The sequence below is a fragment of the Mchenga conophoros genome, linkage group LG11 (genome assembly GCF_057382185.1).
Source record: "Mchenga conophoros isolate Kocher_MC1m ecotype Shallow Benthic linkage group LG11, M_conophoros_male_GT1.1, whole genome shotgun sequence".
Taxonomy (NCBI): domain Eukaryota; kingdom Metazoa; phylum Chordata; class Actinopteri; order Cichliformes; family Cichlidae; genus Mchenga; species Mchenga conophoros.
Window position 1 is genome coordinate 25,471,284 of NC_140536.1, and position 20,174 is coordinate 25,491,457.

General features: G+C 39.8%; 3 protein-coding genes across 7 annotated transcripts; 2 read left to right on the plus strand and 1 right to left on the minus strand.

The window, feature by feature from the left end:
- The first annotated feature begins 1,186 nt into the window (after positions 1–1,186).
- On the plus strand, positions 1,187–13,196 carry LOC146564237 (C-Jun-amino-terminal kinase-interacting protein 4). Of its 3 annotated transcripts, XM_085291857.1 has the most exons (29): positions 1,188–1,409; positions 2,349–2,466; positions 2,571–2,706; positions 2,809–3,003; positions 3,092–3,212; positions 4,276–4,346; positions 4,455–4,519; positions 5,011–5,083; positions 5,192–5,361; positions 5,481–5,740; positions 6,133–6,190; positions 6,387–6,539; positions 6,633–6,675; positions 6,769–6,896; positions 7,029–7,082; positions 7,498–7,638; positions 8,238–8,370; positions 8,643–8,729; positions 9,228–9,275; positions 9,420–9,561; positions 9,725–9,767; positions 9,902–9,982; positions 10,090–10,157; positions 10,276–10,424; positions 10,522–10,693; positions 11,363–11,476; positions 11,568–11,666; positions 11,786–11,875; positions 11,982–13,196. In XM_085291857.1, exons 3-29 carry the CDS (start codon positions 2,608–2,610, stop codon positions 12,098–12,100), a joined length of 2,976 nt encoding a protein of 991 aa, XP_085147983.1. In that variant the 5' UTR covers positions 1,188–1,409; positions 2,349–2,466; positions 2,571–2,607; the 3' UTR covers positions 12,101–13,196. The 3 variants fall into 3 exon arrangements, with proteins under 3 accessions (XP_085147984.1, XP_085147983.1, XP_085147982.1); XM_085291858.1 differs by having other exon boundaries at positions 1,187–1,409; positions 2,349–2,706; positions 11,985–13,196; XM_085291856.1 differs by having other exon boundaries at positions 1,189–1,409; positions 2,349–2,706.
- LOC146564238 (transmembrane protein 238-like) lies at positions 13,183–15,281 on the minus strand. Its single transcript, XM_085291863.1, has 3 exons — positions 15,095–15,281; positions 14,743–14,878; positions 13,183–14,015 (listed from the first exon to the last, which is right to left on the minus strand). Exon 3 carries the CDS (start codon positions 14,011–14,013, stop codon positions 13,684–13,686), a length of 330 nt encoding a protein of 109 aa, XP_085147989.1. The 5' UTR covers positions 14,014–14,015; positions 14,743–14,878; positions 15,095–15,281; the 3' UTR covers positions 13,183–13,683.
- ccdc106a (coiled-coil domain containing 106a) lies at positions 15,154–19,947 on the plus strand. 3 transcript variants are annotated; one of them, XM_085291859.1, is made up of 8 exons: positions 15,154–15,309; positions 15,728–15,820; positions 15,910–16,008; positions 16,127–16,348; positions 16,557–16,613; positions 16,727–17,005; positions 17,129–17,293; positions 17,992–19,947. In XM_085291859.1, exons 2-8 carry the CDS (start codon positions 15,751–15,753, stop codon positions 18,306–18,308), a joined length of 1,209 nt encoding a protein of 402 aa, XP_085147985.1. In that variant the 5' UTR covers positions 15,154–15,309; positions 15,728–15,750; the 3' UTR covers positions 18,309–19,947. The 3 variants fall into 3 exon arrangements, with proteins under 3 accessions (XP_085147985.1, XP_085147986.1, XP_085147987.1); XM_085291861.1 differs by having other exon boundaries at positions 15,177–15,309; positions 15,733–15,820; XM_085291860.1 differs by having other exon boundaries at positions 15,173–15,820.
- Positions 19,948–20,174: the final 227 nt, after the last annotated feature.

Consider the following 20,174-nt stretch of genomic DNA (forward strand, 5'->3'; position numbering starts at 1 on the left):
AACTCTAAAATTTGCAATTTGATGAATTATTCAACTAATTATTTTAATCCTGTAGAGCTAGCTAGGAGGCTAGCACAATTAAAAATGTTTGTATAGTAACACTCTGACTATCTTCTGACAAAAAGAGGGACAGGACTTCGGATATTAGGTTTCTGTGACTGTCTAACGTGAGAGTTTAAATGTATTGTTAATTTTTTGCTGAATTTACCTTGTAAAATATCATTTACCTGTTAAGGTTCATGGAGCAGGCATTTTAAAGTGAAGGTAGCTGCATGATGGACATCCTGCAGATAGGATTCATGATCATCCAGGTATAGTATAATACTTTACAAAAATAAAAAAAGGAAGGACAAAACTCCGAAAGGCTTTGTTTTTGTTTCCGTAGCTTCTTTTCATTGACACTGAGGAAGTGTAATGTTCTTTTATGCTTGTAAAAGCAAATGTAAAAAAGTTGTGAGAAAACAAAAACAGCAAAACAAACAAACATAACAAAGCTCTAACCACATACAATGAACATGAAATGTACTGAGGGACCAATACTGCCCAAAATACTGACTTAACTGATTTACCTTCATTTTCCCTTTAGTTTTGTTACACAAGAACAATGTTTAAAGTTACATTTAATAAAATCGAGTCCAATTAACTGTACCCGATTGATATACATTCAGGTTAAGCACATTTTCCTTAAATATTAAGTATTTGAATTATTATTCTTTTTTTCTTTTTTTTTTTTAGAATATCGCCATCTAGTGGAAGGAAAACTAACTGTACTTTATCCTAAGACAATTCTAGCTTTTGCAAGTTTGCAGTAGTTTTACTTTAGTTTCGTCGGTGTAATATTAAACACGTTTGCATGATTGTTTTTCCCCATCTCACTAGGAAAGAGATCCCTGCACAAATATCCCTTAAAGACACTTCATCTCTTTCGACTTTTTAATTTGACATCACATCTGTAATGTTTTTATTTTAATGATTCGCTCACAAACATTGCGGTAAACTGTTCCAACCACTTGTGGCAACATGGGAAAAGAGATTGAGCTGTTCTCAGGAATGTAAGGTATTTCGACAGGTTTCGGATTCGAACGTGCTTTCCTCAGATCACCTGACAGTCCGCTGCAAACTCCTTGGTCACGTGTCGTCGCTCAAGTTTCAGGAAACCGTTTTTTTTCCTCCTCTCGAAAACAAAACTAACAATGTCCCGCCCATTTAACCGTCCATTGGTTAGAGCAAACAGTTACAGCGCTCGCATTGGTCAATCTGAGGACATGTCTGCGCACGTCAAATTCGAGCAACACCCCCTTCTTTAAACTCGTTTATGTGTAATTGATATCGTCCCGAAGAAAAAGACGGCTGGAGTTTCCTTATTTTGGGGCAGTAAAATGAAAGTTGTGAGGAAGTCAGGCGCTAAGGTAAGTTTGTAAAACGGCAGCCGAACAACTGAAGAAACACGGCTTTATTTTTGGCTAGATTTCAACTTTGTGAACCTACTGCTAACGAACTCTCAAGGTGTCCACTGTCAGGCTTCTTACTTATTTATACAGTATGCCGATTCGAGTCTGTTAGGTCTAGTAATGCTTACCGAGAGTATTAATAATTAGAGTAAGGAGTCGAATAATAAAACCTATCGCTGTCATAGTCTGTCATGTTTGCTTAGTTGGTGCTATTTGTGGAGCTTTTAAAAACACACACACAGGAGGTCACTTGGTCTGCATGCTATGGTATTATCCTCATTAGATCCATATAAATAATTAACAGAAAGCCTCACCGTACTGAGGTGAAATGTCAGCAGTTTGAAGCACACAACTCGACTTTAAAGTCAAATATGAAGTATGTGATTCTTCGCTCTATTTGCTAGTTCACAGAACATAGTTGTGTCTTGTGCTATAGCCTGGAAAACCAAGGAAACGGACAACATCACATTAGGTATCTATAGTTTAGTTGTGATTTATAAGGGTTTTTTTTAATTATTATTGATCCCAAGGTTGAACTACTGGGGAAACTATTATAGATTAAGATCAATTTATTTGGTGTGAAAGCAGACGTTTTAGCTGAGTAAAAGTGCAAAACAAAGCGTTTAAAAATAGAAAATACACCAAAACCAGGAAATAGCTTCCTTTTCTTATTTCTTTTAATATTTAATTGATCAAAACCTAATAGCCTGCTTCATGGTCTCAAAAAAGTTCAAAGAATCATACCGGAATACAAGAAAACCAAATGATTGTGTTGTGTCACTTCCAAGGTTATAGTAATGCTGAAAAGGGAAAATGGCCAAAACAGCTGACAGTGCACTTCCAGTTAAATCATCTCTAAAGAAAGTGACATGACCTTTTCCTTCCTTTTTTCTGCAGGATGGACTCTAAAACACCTCCAGACATCAGATAAACCTCTATAGAAAGTGAAGTCTTCGAGGATGCTGCTGTATGAATGAACATGTGGAGAATGGGAGGTGCTAGTGTTGGGAGAAAGGTTAAGAACCTAGACAAACGAGTTGTTAGTGAGAAACTGTAACACACCATCGACTCACAGATCTGTTTGCTTTTGGTTTTGAGCTTTTGGCAACTGTGTTGCAGCAGAGGTAGCGAAAAAAAAGAAAAAAATCTTTGGCTGATGGAGTACAGTGAGAGAGTGCTTTGTGGGACCGGGGAGGTGGAGCCGGACCCAAACATTGTGAGTGAAGAGGCAGGAAAGCTGTATTCAGAATTACAGGTAAGAATGAGAACAATATGTTATGTTGATCTGGGTGGAAATATTATTTACATGTGGTCACAGATACCTGTTTTCTCTCTCTGCTGCTTTACTCTATCACAGACTGTTATTGAGATCCATGGTGAAAGCGTGGTGGAGTCTCTGGTACCCATATTTGTGTGGGTACTGGAGGGCCTGGCCAGCTGCAAAGCACAGCTGAGAGACAGGGAGGAAGAGGCTGAGAGGGAGAAAGCTGAACGAGAAGAGCTGCTCGAGCGATATCATGCAGAGAAAACACTGAGGAAAGAAAGTCAAGAGGTGAGTCATGATACTGTGAAGGTGTGCTATTGCAGGTTTTATTGTAAAAGCAGGCATTTCACTGTTCAAGTCTTTTTCTTTTCTTAAGAGGTATCTTGAGTTGGATGACCAAATTGAACAGGAGAGGAGAGCCATGAGGGGCAGGGAAAAGGAGCGAGAACGGCGAGAGAGAGATCTAGAGAAGAAAGCAAGACAACAAGCTGATCAGTGTGCGTATTTGAATATTTACCAGCAACAGTAATGTCACTGGTATTGTTTTGACCCTGTACGTCGGTCTCTGTTGATAAAATATGTTTCTGGAAACCTCTACTGCAGTAGAAGCTACTGCAAAGGCAATTTGAGGATTTTTAGCTGGTGTTCATATGTCTGTGGACAGATACTGTCAACATGACAGCAGCACAACTGTACAGGCGTATTGAGATCAAAATAAAGTCTTAGATTCATGCAGTAACAATGCAGTAATGACTACTCGGGGGTTATAATTTTAACATGTTAATCAGGTTTGTGGGGCTCTCATGCACAGTTTTCTCCAGGACGTTTAGTTGTTTGGTTTCATTTCTGTTTTTTCTTTTGAGTTTATCCTGTCTTTGCTGTGTACAAAGAGTCACGCACAATGAGGTTGGCAGCAGATTGTGTGGGTTTGCCATCCAGGGGTGACATGGTGGTGCAGCCTGCAAGTTCTTCCTGTGACTCTGTGGATTCTCTCCAGGTGTTCTGGGTTCCTCCCACAGTCCAAAGATACGCATGTTAGCTTAAATGCTGATTTGAAATTGCCCGTAGGTGTTTGAATAGTTGTTTGTCTCTATATGTGACCCCTGTGACAGACTGGTGACTTATACAGGGTTTATCTTGCCTCTCACCCCATGACAGAAGGAATAGGCTGCACCCCCTCCCCCTTATGACTCTGAATTGGATAAACTAAAGAAGGTGGATTGATGGACATTTGAATATGGTTTGCACAATGGAATAGGCTTGTATTCAGGATTTGGGAGGTTTAAAGGCCACATCAGTCCCTTCTTTCTGTGTTTCTCTAGCCATTTCGAGACAATTTCTTTAGTAGAGGACATTGCCCTGAAATAAATCACATTACACAAAAATAAATGTGAAGGTGCAAAGTTTTCCCACAGAGCACAATTTTCACTTCAAATGTCAGTGGTTTAAAAGTTGTGGCTTACTGGTGTGTATCAGGAATAAATGCCAAAGAGCAACTCAAGTCTAGTTTTAGGTGTCTAGACTGTATTCTGTTCTTACATGCCTTCTGTTTTCTTGCAGTGGTGGCCTTGGAGGAACAGAAGGCAAATCTCAGTAGAGAACTGAGCGCACTGAGAAATACCCACAACAAGGTCAGATATTTTTGGTTAACCTCCATGCGTATGCTCAGTAACCACTGTCTTATTCTTAAGTCGTCAGGTTTCTTACATGTAGCTGATGTTCTTTTCTTTTTTTTTTAGTTGGCCCTGACATATCGGGAACTTTTGGAAAAGAGGAAGGAGTCTGAAAGAGATTCTCCTTTAAGGTTCTTTTCAACATTATGCTAAAACACATTTGCTATTCTGCATAAAGTATCACACAGGAAGACTTTAAGTAGCAGCAGCCTTATTGTGAATCGTGTTGTAGCCATGCGCAAAATGAAAAACTCTCAGCCTGTTGTAATATTAAACTAAATGTTGAATGCTTCTGGCATTTCTGACAGCAGGTTGGTGGTATTTCTTTGTTTGAAAGGGATATCAAGTACAGTGTATACCACATGTGACTGAAAATGAAAACCTGAAGCTACTTTGTAGCGTTAACTTCAGCTTTTTAGTTGCATTTGGCAAGATACTCGCAAATTCTCTACCTTTATTGTTGTTAAATGCAATATTTGTGGAAAGTGATTAGTAAAAGATTATTAACTAGAAATTTTTTTTTTTTTTTAAAGTCACAGGATATATTTTAGAAACACCGTTGCAAGAACATGGTGAAAAATAAGAGGATTTAAAAAAGCATAAACTGAGTTGTTGCGTTTAGGAATCATGTGCGTTCCAGGAATGCTGACTTTCCGTCACATCAGGTCTTGCCAGAACCCAGTGTTACTGAAAAGGTAAATGGCTTTGCACCTAAAATGACCATCTTCCAAATTTCTAATTCGAGATTTTGCCAAAGATGTAGCTTACGTGTTCTGTTTTGTTTTGTTTTTTTTCTTTTACAGATGATTAAAAGACCACATTCAAAGTCTGGTCCCCCCTGTTTGGAAGATCTCATGGCCAAGAAAGAAAAACAGGTCGATAAAGCTGCAAAGCCTTCCACAAATCAGTTTGTCATTGACATCATAAACTCCACTCCTGAGTTGGCACATTTTAATGGCTGTGTAAATGCAAGGTACTAACCTGAAAGCATTAACTGATTTATTTCAGCTTTATATTTATTAACTAAGCCAACATTTACTTGAATTCATCTGCTCGCACACATATTGTATCAACCACCTCCAAATTTTTCAGCACCCCAGTTAAACCTGACACTGAAGAACCTTTAAAAGGTGAGCTGGAGATCAGCTTCAAGGACGAGATGAATGAGTTGGGGCAGAGCAAAGTAGAAGAAGAAAAAGGAGAAGAGGCGGACAAAAAGGATGAGGGAGAGGAGGTAGAGGACGAGGATAGTATAGAGTGGGAGCTCCGCAACACTGACTCTGTATTCTCTGAACTGTCTGAGCTGAGCCGCGATTATGTGGAGAGTGTAGACCGAGGGGCCAGTGTCAGAGGTAAATGCAAGTTTGTTTTTTTTGTTAAGATCTGCATTCCTGAGTTGCTTTTTTGAGTTTTAAAGAAATAAATGTCACAAACATAGAATCTTTGCTGCTTCTTTGAAACACAAAGTGATCCGAGGCAAAAGAAGTGACAGAAAGTTGGTATCCAAAAATAATCAGGCTCTGTTGGGAGACTATTTATACTCTACTTATATTAAGTTCAAGTATGTGTTTTACAAAGTTTTACTTCCCCTTTTCCTATTCTACAAAATCTCATGTCCTGATTTCTTCTTAAACATGAATGCAGGTTAAATAGTCCTTAATACAGGTTAGAAATGTATTAATTTCAGTACTTGTCTGTTTGCATGTGCATTCACGCAGTTTGATTTTTTTGTGTGTGTTTTTAGGCAGCGTAGACCAGTCTGAGGAGATTCTTTCTCAGTATGAGGAACTGAAAGTCACCCAGTGAGTCCTCAGTTTATTTTCTATGACTAGTCTATTGTGATTCGTTGAGGACATGGGGAGTTTCCAAACACTTGGATTTCTTACTTCGCCAAATACCAACAGAAAGCTTTGTATTATCTAATATGATTAACCACTGTTTTTCTTTTCCACCATAATTCTGAGTTTTATATCTGATGCTATACTTCCTTTTTCTCAGTGAATTGGTTGAAACTGCTCGTAAGACTTTGATATCTCGGGTAGTGGAGCTGACAGATGAGCGTTCAGCTCTTAAACTGGAAGTGGAAACTCTTCGGGAAACACTCTCCCGATTGGAGGGGCGGGTGAAGGAGAAGGAGGAGGAAACTAAGAGGTGAAGAGGATCATTCAGCTGTTCAATAAATAACCTGTTCATTGTTGTTATTACATACACGTTCTGACAATAATCTCGCCCTTTATTTTACAGACTTCGGAAAGAACTGGAAACTTGTCAGTCTGAGGATTCTGATGTAAGCTGTGATGTACTATCTGTAGGTGTAGTCTTCACTGCCTTTCTAGCTGCTCATAGATGGTTTGATGGATTAATTTATTTTCCCCTTCAGGTGTCTCAGCCAGCATCCATGCGTAACTTTTCCCGTTCTGAAATGGCTCGCGTGGTCATGGAGAAGAACCAGTATAAGCAGCGTCTGTTTGAACTGCAGGAGGCGGTTAGACGCAGTCAGACACTCAGGTAACTTTTGTGCCTTTTTTGAAGATTTAAAAAATTGTTACATTTGAGAATCTGTTGTGTGATTACAACAACTCGTGTAACATCAGTGGCTCAAATCTTTGCCTCCAACCTCATCTATTACTTTTTCTTTAGAGCAACAAAGGAGGAGAGATTTTCAGAAGAAAGAAGGTCAAGTGTTTGGAGAAAGTAAGTAAATCTGTCTTTGAAAATAATTTACGACTTGTTACACACCCATCCTCCTGTACCTTAAGATGATGTTGAAGCTCTTATAACCCAAACAGAGGTGGGTGGTGCAAGCCGCATGATCTGATATCTGAGCTGACATCTTCATAACAGTGTTAGTCCAGGATCATCATTGCAGCTGTGCAGTCACATTGGCTGAGCATTCAGCTAGCAGTTGCCAAGAAGTGCAGAAAACAACACGAGATGAGAACCATTACATAAAAGTGAAAAGGCGTCAGTTAAAATGCAGGAGAGGGACAAATGTTTTGGTGTTGTGGTGTTACTAAATGCACCTGGCATTAGGTGGGCTGAAATTAAGAAGTGTATATTTGTTCATGGTTAAAATACTTAGAATTGTTCATTTTTTCTTCAATTAAAGATTCAACCGCTTCTTTGGCCGGTCCAAGGAACCATTAGTTTCACCTCCTGCTTCCATATCAGCTCTGCGACCTTCCCCATCACTCAGTCGCACTGCTCTGGGCTCTCCACAACCACCAACCATCAGTCGAACTCAGGCTGAGTAAGCATCTGTCTCTTAATAAGTTACTCCTGCTTATGTGTTTTTCAGCAGTTGTGTGCAAAGATTTAGACAAAATGCAAGTGAGAAAAATAGAGATTGGATCTGAGTGAGGTCTTCTCTGAACTACAGAGTCTGGCCTAGCTGATTACCTCATTGTCAATAAATATTTTTCATTCACGGTTGGGGTTCAGCTACTTGCTAATGCAAGTGAAATAAGAATCAGACATGAAAAATTATCCGTTCCCTTTATATCTGTGGGAAATTCATAAGCACGCTTCACAAGACAGCCTAAGAATATCTCAGAATTTTAAGCGATAAGCTGGAAACATTGGATGAAAATCATAAATAGACACTTTCTATTTATATACAACAAGTGTTTGCCTCGGCCACAGGAGAGGTCACTAAGTACTGAAACAGGAGTGTCCAAACTCTTGCACCGGCCTCGGGTACTTCTTTCCACTTTCCAAATTATTAAGTAAATGAAATGCAAGATACTAACAGTGAAGGCTCTTTGTCCTACCGTGGCTCTATGTATTTCACTTAAAAAAATAAAACATATTTAATGTGAAGCTGATAAATGCCAGAATCATTTTGTCTAGGTCTGCTTCTCCTGCTGCTCTTTCACCACGTGTCAGGAAGAGGGAAATCTACAGAGAAATTCGCTCCCAGATTTGGGGAACTCTGGGAAAGCGGCAGTTACATGGCTGGAGCCTGCCACTAGCAAACACACAGGTAGTAGAACCACATTTCTATATACAAATAAATAGTGACGTGCTATAGAGAATAAATAGGAAACAGTGGAATAAAAAGCTTCCTGTTGCTGTTATTGAGTCTATATAGTTAAAATACTAAAACAATGAAAATAGTAACTATACCAATAAAAAAAAAAAAATAAAATAATGTCTGGCTTTCATTCAAGACTTTTTTTTTGCACAATATGGATATTTACTGTGCAGATCACTATACAAGCAATACTCCGGTAAAAATATTGTTAATTACTGTAGGACTCCAGTGAACCAGTACCAGAGCCTAAAGACGTGCCTGTTCTAATGCAGCTCAGACTGCTGGATCACAAAGAATCGACTGCCAAGGTAAATGTCACTCAAAGGAGGCTTATTTTCTGTGCAGAAGTCTTGAACTACCCCACTGGATGTCACTCAGTGGTTTCGGGGACCTTTTTTTTTTAAAAAAAATGGATGGAAATATGAACCCAGAAAAGTACCACAAGATTTTGATCCACCATGTCATACGATCTGGAAAGTGTCTAATTGGCAATACCTTCATTTTTCAACATGACCATGGTCCCAAATATACACATTGGCCTCACCAGAGCCCGGGCCACAACATTATTGAAGGGGTGCATGGGATCATCTTGACAGAGAACAGAAGAAAAGGCAGCTGTCATCTAAAGAAGAGCCTTGAAGGTCCTTCAATATGCCTGGAGAACTATTCCTGAAGACTACTACCCAGTTTCCTTGCAAAATGTAAAGAAATTAAGGGTGGCTCAAAACTTTTGCACAGCACTGTTTAATGCACAAGATGTTTTTTGTTTTTAACCATGAATTCAAAGCTACTTCTGTTCCCTTCAGCTTAAGTGTGCAGTCGCAGTCCCATCTGAGATCTCTGGCGAAGCCACAGTAAGTTTGTCATAATCCTAGTTAAGAAGCAGCTACAGTCATCCTCTAATTATGATCACCCAACCATGACTAACACTTGTCGAGGCACAAATTGGTTCATGCCATTCATCTTTTCAAACTTCATATCCACCCCTTTTCTGCCAGTGTTCTGTGTGGGTAGTTTCTGGCCCTGCCTCCTGCAGTGATATTACAGTGATTGATCCAGCACGCTCCAACACAGTTCTGGATCAGTTCAGCCTCCCTCCCACAGCTCCTGCCCTCTGCATCTGTGCTGTGCCTCCCATAGGTCAGTGCTGGTACAATGGGCTGCAGCAGCTGCCCACAGATGACTTGTCGAGTGTATTCTGTACTTCTATTATCCCCTGTTACCGTGCTGTTTTACTGGAAACGCTTGGAAATCAACATTGCTTACTTAGCTCTGACAGGGCCTGTCTGTCTTGTTATTTAAGGTAACACTGCAGGAACTGTGTGGATTGGAACTCAGGAAGGAAGGTAGTGCCAGCTGAATAAGCAGTTTACGACAGTAAATATCATCTAAACAATTAAAAGACTTTTTTGTCTGTTAGTTTATCACAGACTGCCTCTTCTTCCCTTGGCTCCTTTCTCCCATTGTCCTTCTCTCACAGTATACTGGTGCATTTGGCCTCTGCTGGCAGAAGCCTCTGTCTGCGGTCTGTATCCCTCTCTGAGAGTGTTCATTCTCTCACGTGAGTTCTGTCCATTTGCATTTGGATGTTGTAACACGAGATGAGTTACCTTGAAGTCTCTAAGCAGAATTGAAAACGATCTACTTTGTGTTGACTCGCTCTCACAGGTATTCACAGGGTCAGGTCATTGCTGGTTTAGGTGATGGGACTTTGGCTTTTTTCTCACACAGTACAGGTAATGGATTTGTTTCAAACTTACATCCAGCTGTCTCGGCTAATTAATTTCTTCATTTTGTTTGATTTGCATAAGTGAGTGAAATGAATAATGATGCAATGAGTCGTGTGATTAATAGATGGCTGGAATCTGCAGTCACACTCTTTGATGCCTCTTGGATCAAATCCTGTGCAGCCCATTCGTTGTTGCCTTGCAAAAGGCGGCCGCTTGTGGGTGGGATACTGGAACAAAATCTACGTGGTAGACACTGAAAGCAAGAAGGTGGAGGTAAGAAACAGAGGAAATGATACCTATTATTGTTTATTGTGTCTCATTCTTACCATATCTTTAACTCACTCTCTTTATTCCTTATCCTACTTTATAGCAAACATTCTCAGTCTCTGAGCGCAGTGAACAGCAGGTTCGCTTTCTGTGCGCTGGTGGAAGTGGGGTTTGGACTTCCTGCCGACTGGACCCAATCCTCAGGCTGTTTGACTGGTCCACAGGACGGCCACTACAGGAAGTTGACTTTGCAGCTTTGGTCACTAAAACATTAGGTAGTCGAACCGTTTTTGTTTGTTGTTTTTTTTGTTTTTCTTACAATACATATACCTGTATGTATGACTTAAGTGTTGTTACTGAGCAGCTACTAGAGCAAAAAAATCATTTGATGGACTACAGTAATGGGAACATTTATTACTATCATTTCTTATTTGGTAACTGGGAAAAAAAAGTAATACATCTCTTTAAATTTTGCTTCCAAAGAGCCAGACTTTGTTGTACTTTTTTAATCAGTCTTGAGCAATAGTTTTTCTGAAGGCTTTCTGAAGATATTTCTCTTTTGACATTGGCTATTTGAAAGGCTAAATGTGCCAAATTACACATAAACTGAACTGAAAGTCAGTGGCAACAGGTCCTATGTAGTAATGAACTCTCTTAGAAGCTTTCTTGTAATTTGTCGCCATATAAGGTGGTCACACCAAATATTGACTTTGAAGCTTGTACACTTTTTTGCCTTATGTACAATATTTCCATGTATGTACGTTTCAATAGATTGATGCCCCTTTTCCCCATTTTCTGAAGAAAATATAAAGCAATAAGGGATGCAGAGTACTGTGTGTATATTTTATTCATTATTTTTGTTTTACATACATTTTGTTTTGTAACCGACCACTTTAACTTTAATCTCACAGCTTTGCTAACCAGTTTTCTCTCTCTCTCCACAGGCCAGCCCTTCCTGACACTCTCACCTCTCCAGATCTCCTCTCTCACTGTTATCTGTGGCCGTTTGTGGGTGGGCACAGGAGGTGGTGCCATTTTCTCCATCCCTTTGTCCATAAGTATGTTTAGCTTAAGAATGCCTGGAACTTAAAGTTATTTGGCCATAAATGGTCTCTATGTACTATTAACCATATTACGAACTCTCTGCAGCTTCAGAGGATGTTTCTATCCCTTATTGCTCCACTGCATCTGCCCAGCTGTGTTACCATGGACATAGACAAGTTGTCAGATTCATCATTGCTGCACCCGGTAAGAGTTAGATAGGCATTACATGTAACTTCTTAACAATTAAGTGAGACGCTTCAGATTGCACATGCATGTTATTTTTTGTGTTTGAGTGACCACAAAAAAATGTTTGTGCCTGTCAGGTTGTTTGATCACCAATCCTGGCAGCAGCCATGTCACTACTGCTCAGCTTATCCTCAGTGGAGGAGAGGGCTACATCAACTTTCGAATTGGTAAGCTGAAGAATAATAAAACTGTACTTAAGTCTGTCTCATCCATTGCATCATTTGTGCACTACTTGGTCTATTTAAAGGCTGACAAAGTCCTCTTTGTTTCCAGGAGATGATGCAAGCGATGACTCGGAAGAGGTGTCCCAAGCCACGCCACAGCGATCTGAACGTAGTCACATGATCATCTGGCAGACTCCCACACCACCTGTGCCTAACCCTGCACTCTGAGCTTTTTCATCTCACACGTCCTTTTCCTTCAGCGCAGTGCTGGTACCCAATCTAGAAGCAACACCAACTAAATATATTTCTGTACCTGAAGTTTGAACCACTGATGTCAGCAGCTGTGTGAGAGTGTGAGAGGGACTAATGCAAGAAATTCTTCTGACTCAGTTTATCCCAACTTATCCCAGGTTTAAACCTGCTGGAATTCTGGCAGCTCTCTTGTTCCCTCAGCACCAGCACTGCATTGATGGAAAGGAGGTAACTGTTCCATGCTTCTCACCTATGATGAAGATGGAGCAGACTCAAAGCATTGAAACGGGTCTTTCGTGGAACTGAATGAACCAACATCTTAGTGTGGTAGCAATAAAATACCATTTAAAGATATGAATCATACTTGTTTACCTCATTTATATTTTTATATATATATATATGTACTCATATATATTTTATATATATATATATATATATATAATTATCCTAATGGATGGTGAAACCTTCCCGTGTGCCTTCATCTCATTTTATATCACTGCTGTATAACTGGTCAGTAATTCAGCTCCCTGGTGGTTAATAGATCAATACCTTTGCCCTAAAAATCAATGCAGTATTGCTGACTGTCAACTGAATTATACATTTTTCCTTTGCTTGGTGGGGAAAAAAATGTAGAGAGGAGTCGTGCATGCATCAAAAACATATAAGCTGGTGATGTGGCTTCTCTCGTAGCTGCTGTGTACATACTTTGTTGTTAATTGTGAACTGGAGACAGATTTTTGGTCTCGCACCATAAACACAATCAGACATTTTATTGTCTTATTAAAGCTCCATCTTTTGTGATGTATATTTTTTGGGTATTCCTGCCATGAGTGTTAACTCAATTTCTACCTGTTCACAGTGCTTGAGGTGTCTGTATTGAAAATATATCCGATATCCCCTCGCTTAAAGGAACAACTTCAGAAGCTGTTGTTAAAAATGTTTTATTTTCTCAATTGGCTGTTTGCTTGACGTCTTCCTTTGGATGTTATGCAATTCTTTTAATTTCAGTTATGTTTGGATTTCTGTTCTTGTTTTCCTTGTAAAATAAGGGAGATAAAATCTTTCAAATGTCCTTTGCAGTATTTATATGCAGTTTGTGCACACATGTTGATGTCGTAGCGGCTCTGTATCCTTCTTTGAAATTATGTTTTGACTCAACCTTGTGCAAATATGATTAACAGCTGAAGGCATTTTAATAACAATAATGTACAATCCTTAGCTTTGAGTGATTCTGCTGCCATAATCTGGTCCAGCAATATGACACAAGTAAATGAATGAATAATTTTCAATTAGCACTGTGAGACAATGTTGCAGATTCATGTCTTCAACCTCTATAAATTATTCCTTTTATATATTATGTAAAGATGAAACAAACATAGTTTTCCTTATAGAAAATAGCACAACAGATCGTTTTTAAGTAAATGAGGTGGTGTCAGCAAAGGAAGTATTTGTAAAGAGTCAAACAGTAATGACACTCCTTTGCCTCAGGCAGTCTGGCCTGCTGCCTAAATAAGGACAGCCCAAGTCAGTTAGTCTTTGGTCCAGTGAGGCTTCTCTACCTACGATGGACTGCTTTGGGTCCTGGGCAGCCGTATCCTGCGACTCAGGTTGCGGGCAAGTCTGTCCACAGCTCCACCCACAACTCCACCAAGCTCTATTTTGGAGGTTAGACCCTCAATGTTTCCACTGTACCACATGACCCAGCCTGCTAGGGAAAACAGCACCAGCAGAGCTCCCGAGTACACCAGCAGATCCCCAAAGTCTTGACCTTTGATCTCCAGTGGGGCAAAGACCCCCAGCAGCAGGGATATCACACCGAGCAGGTCCATCAGCACAGCAAACACCAGAGCCAGCTTACAGTGGGACAACCCATCATACTTCGGTGCCATTACTGCACTGAAAGAGAGAGGGAGGGAAGCTTGTTCTTTTAACATATCAGCTTTTATATCTTTTGACTCCATTGTTAAAAATAGATACATAAAATATTTAAACAAAGTCATATTTACAACATATTATTGGGGCGACCGTGGCTCAGGGGGTTGGGAAGCGTATCTGTAACCGGAAGATCGCCGGTTCGATGCCCGGGCTCTTTGTCCTGGTCGTTGTGTCCTTGGGCAAGACACTTTACCCTACTTGCCTACTGGTGTTGGCCAGAGGGGCCGATGGCGCGATATGGCAGCCTCGCTTCTGTCAGTCTGCCCCAGGGCAGCTGTGGCTACAACCGTAGCTGCCTCCACCAGTGTGTGAATGTGAGAGTGAATGAATAGTGGCATTGTAAAGCGCTTTGGATGCCTTGAAAAGCGCTATATAAATCCAATCCATTAATATTATTGATTTTCACACATCTCTACCTAAAAAGAATTTTAAAAGAAGCTAACAATATAAAAAAATGTGTGTGTATATATATATATATATATATATATATATATATATATATGTGTGTGTGTGTGTAAAAATGGGAGTAATGTTGATAGCACTGTTTACACCGGCCATGCCACACTTATAACACCTGTGGATGCGCCTTTAACGCCTTTTACAAACAGATTTTACTGTTTACATGAGCTAAAAAAAACATTTTACCAAACAAAAAACACACAAACTCAAAACAGAACACTTACCCCCTTCTACGTTGTTGAGTACTTAAAAGTCAAATGTTTCTACGCTTTTGTTGTCCTTCCGCATACAGTTTGTCAGAAGCGACCAGTAGACAAAGCTGAAACCTGACACCTCGTCACCTGTTCAACCTGTCCTGTCCTACACCAGAGGAAAAACAATGAAATGTTTCGAAACAAGTGAGTGGAAGTTACGGTATTTTATTTTTGTTTTTTTACAAGTAACATTTTGTCAAGAAACATGAGTTTAAAAGTAAAAGGTTTCCCAAATATCTTCAAATAATATATACATTTTATATAAATATACCTAAACGTTTATATTTACTTATATATTTAACTATACACACGCATTAAATACCGTCGTTCAAAAAACCCCAACACTTTTCCTAAAATAAAAGTATCTGCAGCGGGCGGTCATCCGGAAGTGACGTCAGAGTCTCGGTAGAAAAAAAAAACCCCGATAATTGTTATTGTTAGCTTGTTAGCTAGCCGACGAACTGGTGAAATGGAGATATGACGGAGTTATAACGTCTTATTACATGTGCAAGACTAAGTTATTACAAACATAAAGTGGTATGTAACAGTTTCTGCAGATGATATTCGTAACTCGGGGATTTTAACAATGTGAGAGTGAAATCATTAAACTTGAGGGTGCAGAAAGAAATGGATTGTAATTTTATATTGTAGCTAATTTTTTGTGCTAATATTACAGGACGCTAACATAGGGCTCTCTTCTGAGCGCCGTAGCAGGGCGCTACAAACTTATGTTTGAGTAATACAATCAGTTTCACTGTTTTAATTTCTAATTGCATGGGAGAGAGCTGTGTGATAAAATTAGCTATGCTTTGTAGGCTCACTGCGTATGCATAAAGCACAACACCCCCACGTTGTGAAAGGTTTCCGGTGAGCTGTAGCTGTTTAGATAAATGTGAGCACATCATCGCTAAATGTAACAAAGTCACTGAAGACACCTTTTAAACTGTGCACCAAGCAAAGGTTTGTCTGTGGTGTGAGATGGAAGACGGAAACAGGAATGATGCTGCGTCCACATCCAAGAGCCACGCAGGCTCACTCCACCTGCAGAGTAAGATTTAGAAGTGGTCCCAGCACATATGGCCGTCCTGTCTTTGGGTCAAGCATGATAATTAATTTGTTTACGTTGTCTCTTCTCAGCGCCAAAAAATGAGGACGCCTATGAAATTTCCATCCCCTATGAGGAGGGCAACTTTGAGCAGCAGGGATTTTTTAACCAGAGTGATCAAAATTTTGATGGTGAACATCCGCATCAATACTTTAAATCTACTCTACAATAACTTAATTCCATACACACAATCTGTTGATGTGCATTATTAGTTATTGGCCAGACTAACTATCCATCGATACTCTTCAGAGTCACCGTCATCTGCTGGACCATCTCCAGTCAACAATTCCTACATGGTGATCACCAACCTGCGGACCCAGCTGCAGATCTCTCTAGAGAAAAACTCTTGGCTTCAGAAAAGAATTGAGGACTTGGAAGAGGAGAGGGACTTTCTCCGTTGCCAGCTGGACCGCTTCATCTTTTCCACAAAGAGCCATGGACAGGAGCAGAGTCAGAGCCAATACAGTAATGGTGAGGACAGGGGGCAGGTGTGAGTTAATAACACATCCAACAGTTTTACCCGTGGTTAATCCATGTAGGGGACTGGCAGCTATCCTATCTGTCACTGGGGGAGAAGATGGGTTCATTAATGTTAGTTGGTCAACGAGAAACTGATTTTTTAGCAAGTCTATTAGAATCAAAAATAATTTTTTATCTCTTGTTATTTTTTTCTCTTAAGGATATGAATCAAGACGATTTAACTGGAGGGCAAGAAGAGAGGAAGATCGTCCTGCTGGTAAAAATTTGAAAAGTCATAATTAGACATACCCAAACAGCCTGTTAATGTTATACTTTATTTCATATATTTGGGCTTAGCTTGCAGATTCTCAGGTTTCCTTCTTTTTGTAGAACAACAGAAGACCGACTCTCAGCATTTCCCCTCACGTCACTTTATGCAGCGAAGGCCTGGTCCTCCAACTATGGTGACTTCGAAAAACCACGTGTCCAGTCCATTGACCAATCAGCTTGCATCTATGAATGCTCTCTTCAACTCCACACAATCCCAAGCCATTCTGCAAGGCCATAGCCATAGTACTTCCAGTACAGCCAGTGGCAGCAGTGGCAACAGTAGCAGTGCTGCAAGGTCATCCATGAATGAAATGAGTGGGCATAGCAACGTACGTCCAGGTAATATACATGACACGGCATAAAGCTTTGAATCACCGTAATTAACTGAATGCAATCAGTGCTTTATACATGTTGTCTTTTAACTATTGGGTTTAGTTAAATAGAACATTTTTGTCTCGTCAGATTCCCTTTCACTATTGGGAGAATCAGATGAGTATCTTGAGCAGGATAGCTACATTGAGGAGGAGGAAATGATATCAGGGGAAGATGTGATGTCAGACGCCATTAACAGCAACAGACAGTTAAAAAGAAGGCGGGTCTTCAGACCTCCAAGAGAGCGACAAAGAGGTGAGGAAGGGAAAATCTCAACATTGCAGTGTCCTTAATACTGACTGTATATAAAAGCTGGACATGGCTTTTGGGTGTTGTTGACTGATTAACAAAACATAAAGACAGAGCAGAGCAGGAGCAAACTAACTGAAACCAAGAGGTGATTAAAACAACAAAACACACAACATGAAGTGCAACAAATCACAAAACTGATAGCAAATCACAAAAGCCTTGGGTCCAAGACCGAGGGACTACGATACTGGGTGTCTTAAATCTGTGTTCTTTCTAATGACCAGCAGGCTGCAACTCCTGGTTGAAAAAATTTAACCCATAAAAAGAATACACTTGATTCCTGATGAGCTGATAGTTTCAATCGTTAGTTTCTAATCTTGTTTAATACAGCATTAGGTTAATTCTGTAAAATGTGGTCCCATTTAAAATACAATAGATGATAAAATGTAGTTATGATTTAGTGTGTGGATGCCTTTTGACGTACAAGTCGCTACCTGTGGTGTGAGTGTGCACTGCCCTCTCTTTCTCAGTCAGATTTGTGACATCTGGCCACAAAAATGTCAAGTTAATGGTTAAAAATAGTATTTCACAAACCGCTGTGTTACATCCTGGCTGTTTAATCTGTCTTTTACATACTATGGTCATGAGTTACCACAATGCTCATGAGATTGTAGCTGACTCACCTGTGTGTTTTTCTTCTTCAGTGAAAGATGCTGCTGGAGTGCTTTTCCGTTACAAGAAGATCCTACTTACATACCAGCGACTAAAAAATATGTCCAAAGCCTTCCAAATTCATGGCGTTGACCGCAACACAGTGGCGTCTACCACGCCCATTGCTGAGCTGCTGCTAGTCGCCCCAGAGAAGGTGGCAGAGGTGGGGGAGTTCGATCCATCCAAGGAGAAGCTGCTGGATTATGCCCGGCGCTGCTACACTGCCCTGGATGAAGAGACACTTAACAGAGTCCAAGCCCTGAAGAAGAATAACCTGCTTCTGCCCATCTCCTACAGGTTCAGACACTAAGGAAAGAAAGAGAGAATAATGGGAGATCTCTCTAAACAACAACTGTGGTTTGAGTAGTAAAAGGAAAGGCAGTTAGGTTCTGCTGGCTAGCTCACTCCCAAGAAACAATATTAAGATCATTTTATTGTTATTATTTATTATTATTTTGCTATCTCAGCAATCTGGTTGTGGCCATGTAACCTGGGACAAACCCTTCACGTGTTACTTTTACAAACATCCTACACGTTTGTTGTTTGTCCTTCGACAAATCTTCACTGCAGTGGGTATTGAGGATGTGGGGTGCCTGCTGCAGACAGAAAGAAAAAAAACACGCTTCTGTTGTTGAGGCCAGGAGGGTATGTCTGTGTGATCCAGATTTGGTGAAAAACAATGTGTCTTTACCAGGATTATAGAGGAGACTGCTTTTTTCAGTACTTAAATGAGCGTCTTTAGCTTACCTCATTTAGGGCTCAGCTTTTATTGTGCAGAGCTGCACTGTTGTTTCCTTTTCTGTTTACAAAATCTGAATCAGCTAGAGGTTACGGGTTCAGTGTTTTACTGTCAAGATCATTTTGCAGCATGAATGAACACTTGGTAGATTTCAGAGGCAGGTGGAGTTTCAGGCAATGCATTCCTTCTAAACCAGCCAACTATGGCATAAAGCTTTGGTGGATCTGACCTTGGAACAAATTAGAATATCTAAACCGCTTAGGTATGGTAAATATCAATAATAGGGTCATAAATGACCACTCTGTCATGTTAGTCATTAAAATATCTTGGTTGCTTAAGGGTTAGTAATAATAGTAATATGACTTCCAGCTGCTCTTGTGTCTGCATTACTCTGTTGTTTCACTGAGGAGTGCACTAATCCTTTTTTGTACATGACCTGCACTAAATTACAGTAGATGTCATTTCTTATGCTTCTGATACCGAGGCTTCTGTAATGCATTGTGACACTAACACATTTTTGTAAAATACGGTTTTGGAGCCTTTAAAATGATTATTACTATACTGGTTTTCTGTAACATTGTGTAACTTTTGGTTCCTTGTGAAAAATTGTGAAACATTTTTACAGTGTCACTTACAACTTTAGCAAAAGCAGCTTTCTCATGATGACAAAAGATGTTTTATTCCTTCTCAATGCTTTCTCGATGCCGCTGCAAGTGCATGTTAAAGAGATCTTCAGTGAGCTGTAGTTTATAGGGATCTTTTACATTTCAAAGTGGCACACACATTGACTATAATGTACAGTAATGTATAGTGTGTGTTCCAGTGAAGTGAGACAGTAAGTTCTGTTAGAATAAAACAGACTAAGTTACAGTGGAATACTGTGACCTCATATCTCAATAACCTGTTTTCCTAACAGTGATAAGTACTCCAATTTGTGGAACTCAAGCCATTTTAGTGTTTGGTTGTGGAGCTAAAGAGCAGACAGTGAATCTGCTGCAGAGCCTTTTAAAGGTCATACCAGTGTGCAGTGTTTAAATAATGTAACGTATTATTCACCTAATGTATAGTAAGACTCAGAATTCATTACAGCATAGATTTCATACGAAAATGTAGATTTATTTGTCTGTAAAATTGCACAGCTCCACTGTTTATGACTCATGAACTCTACTGTTAAAACATAATACTAATTAAAAGATTTCATTTCTGATAAGTAGTGCGAACTTCTAATTTTATTTCTACTTTAATGGATTTGTTGCATTGCTGGTGCTGGGTAAGATGTGAGGAGACGTCAGGTTACAATAAATAGGTGATAAAATGTCTTAGTAAGTTATTGTGGTACCACCAGATACCAGACCAGCTTCTATGTCTCAGAGATTCGACTGAAGGGATGGAGGATAATTTTTCCAAAGATATTTCCTCATTTTTACTGCTTTGATA

Bases quoted from the DNA above. Each gene is read 5' to 3' on its own strand.
- LOC146564237 (XM_085291857.1), top strand. From the start codon at position 2,608: ATGGAGTACAGTGAGAGAGTGCTTTGTGGGACCGGGGAGGTGGAGCCG. The intron at 3,004-3,091 runs GTGAGTCATGAT...TCTTTTCTTAAG, and splicing joins TGAGGAAAGAAAGTCAAGAG to AGGTATCTTGAGTTGGATGA. The intron at 8,730-9,227 runs GTAAATGTCACT...TGTTCCCTTCAG, and splicing joins ACAAAGAATCGACTGCCAAG to CTTAAGTGTGCAGTCGCAGT.
- LOC146564238 (XM_085291863.1), bottom strand. From the start codon at position 14,013: ATGGCACCGAAGTATGATGGGTTGTCCCACTGTAAGCTGGCTCTGGTG.
- ccdc106a (XM_085291859.1), top strand. From the start codon at position 15,751: ATGGAAGACGGAAACAGGAATGATGCTGCGTCCACATCCAAGAGCCAC. The intron at 16,349-16,556 runs GTGAGGACAGGG...TTTTCTCTTAAG, and splicing joins TCAGAGCCAATACAGTAATG to GATATGAATCAAGACGATTT. The intron at 17,006-17,128 runs GTAATATACATG...TTGTCTCGTCAG, and splicing joins GCATAGCAACGTACGTCCAG to ATTCCCTTTCACTATTGGGA.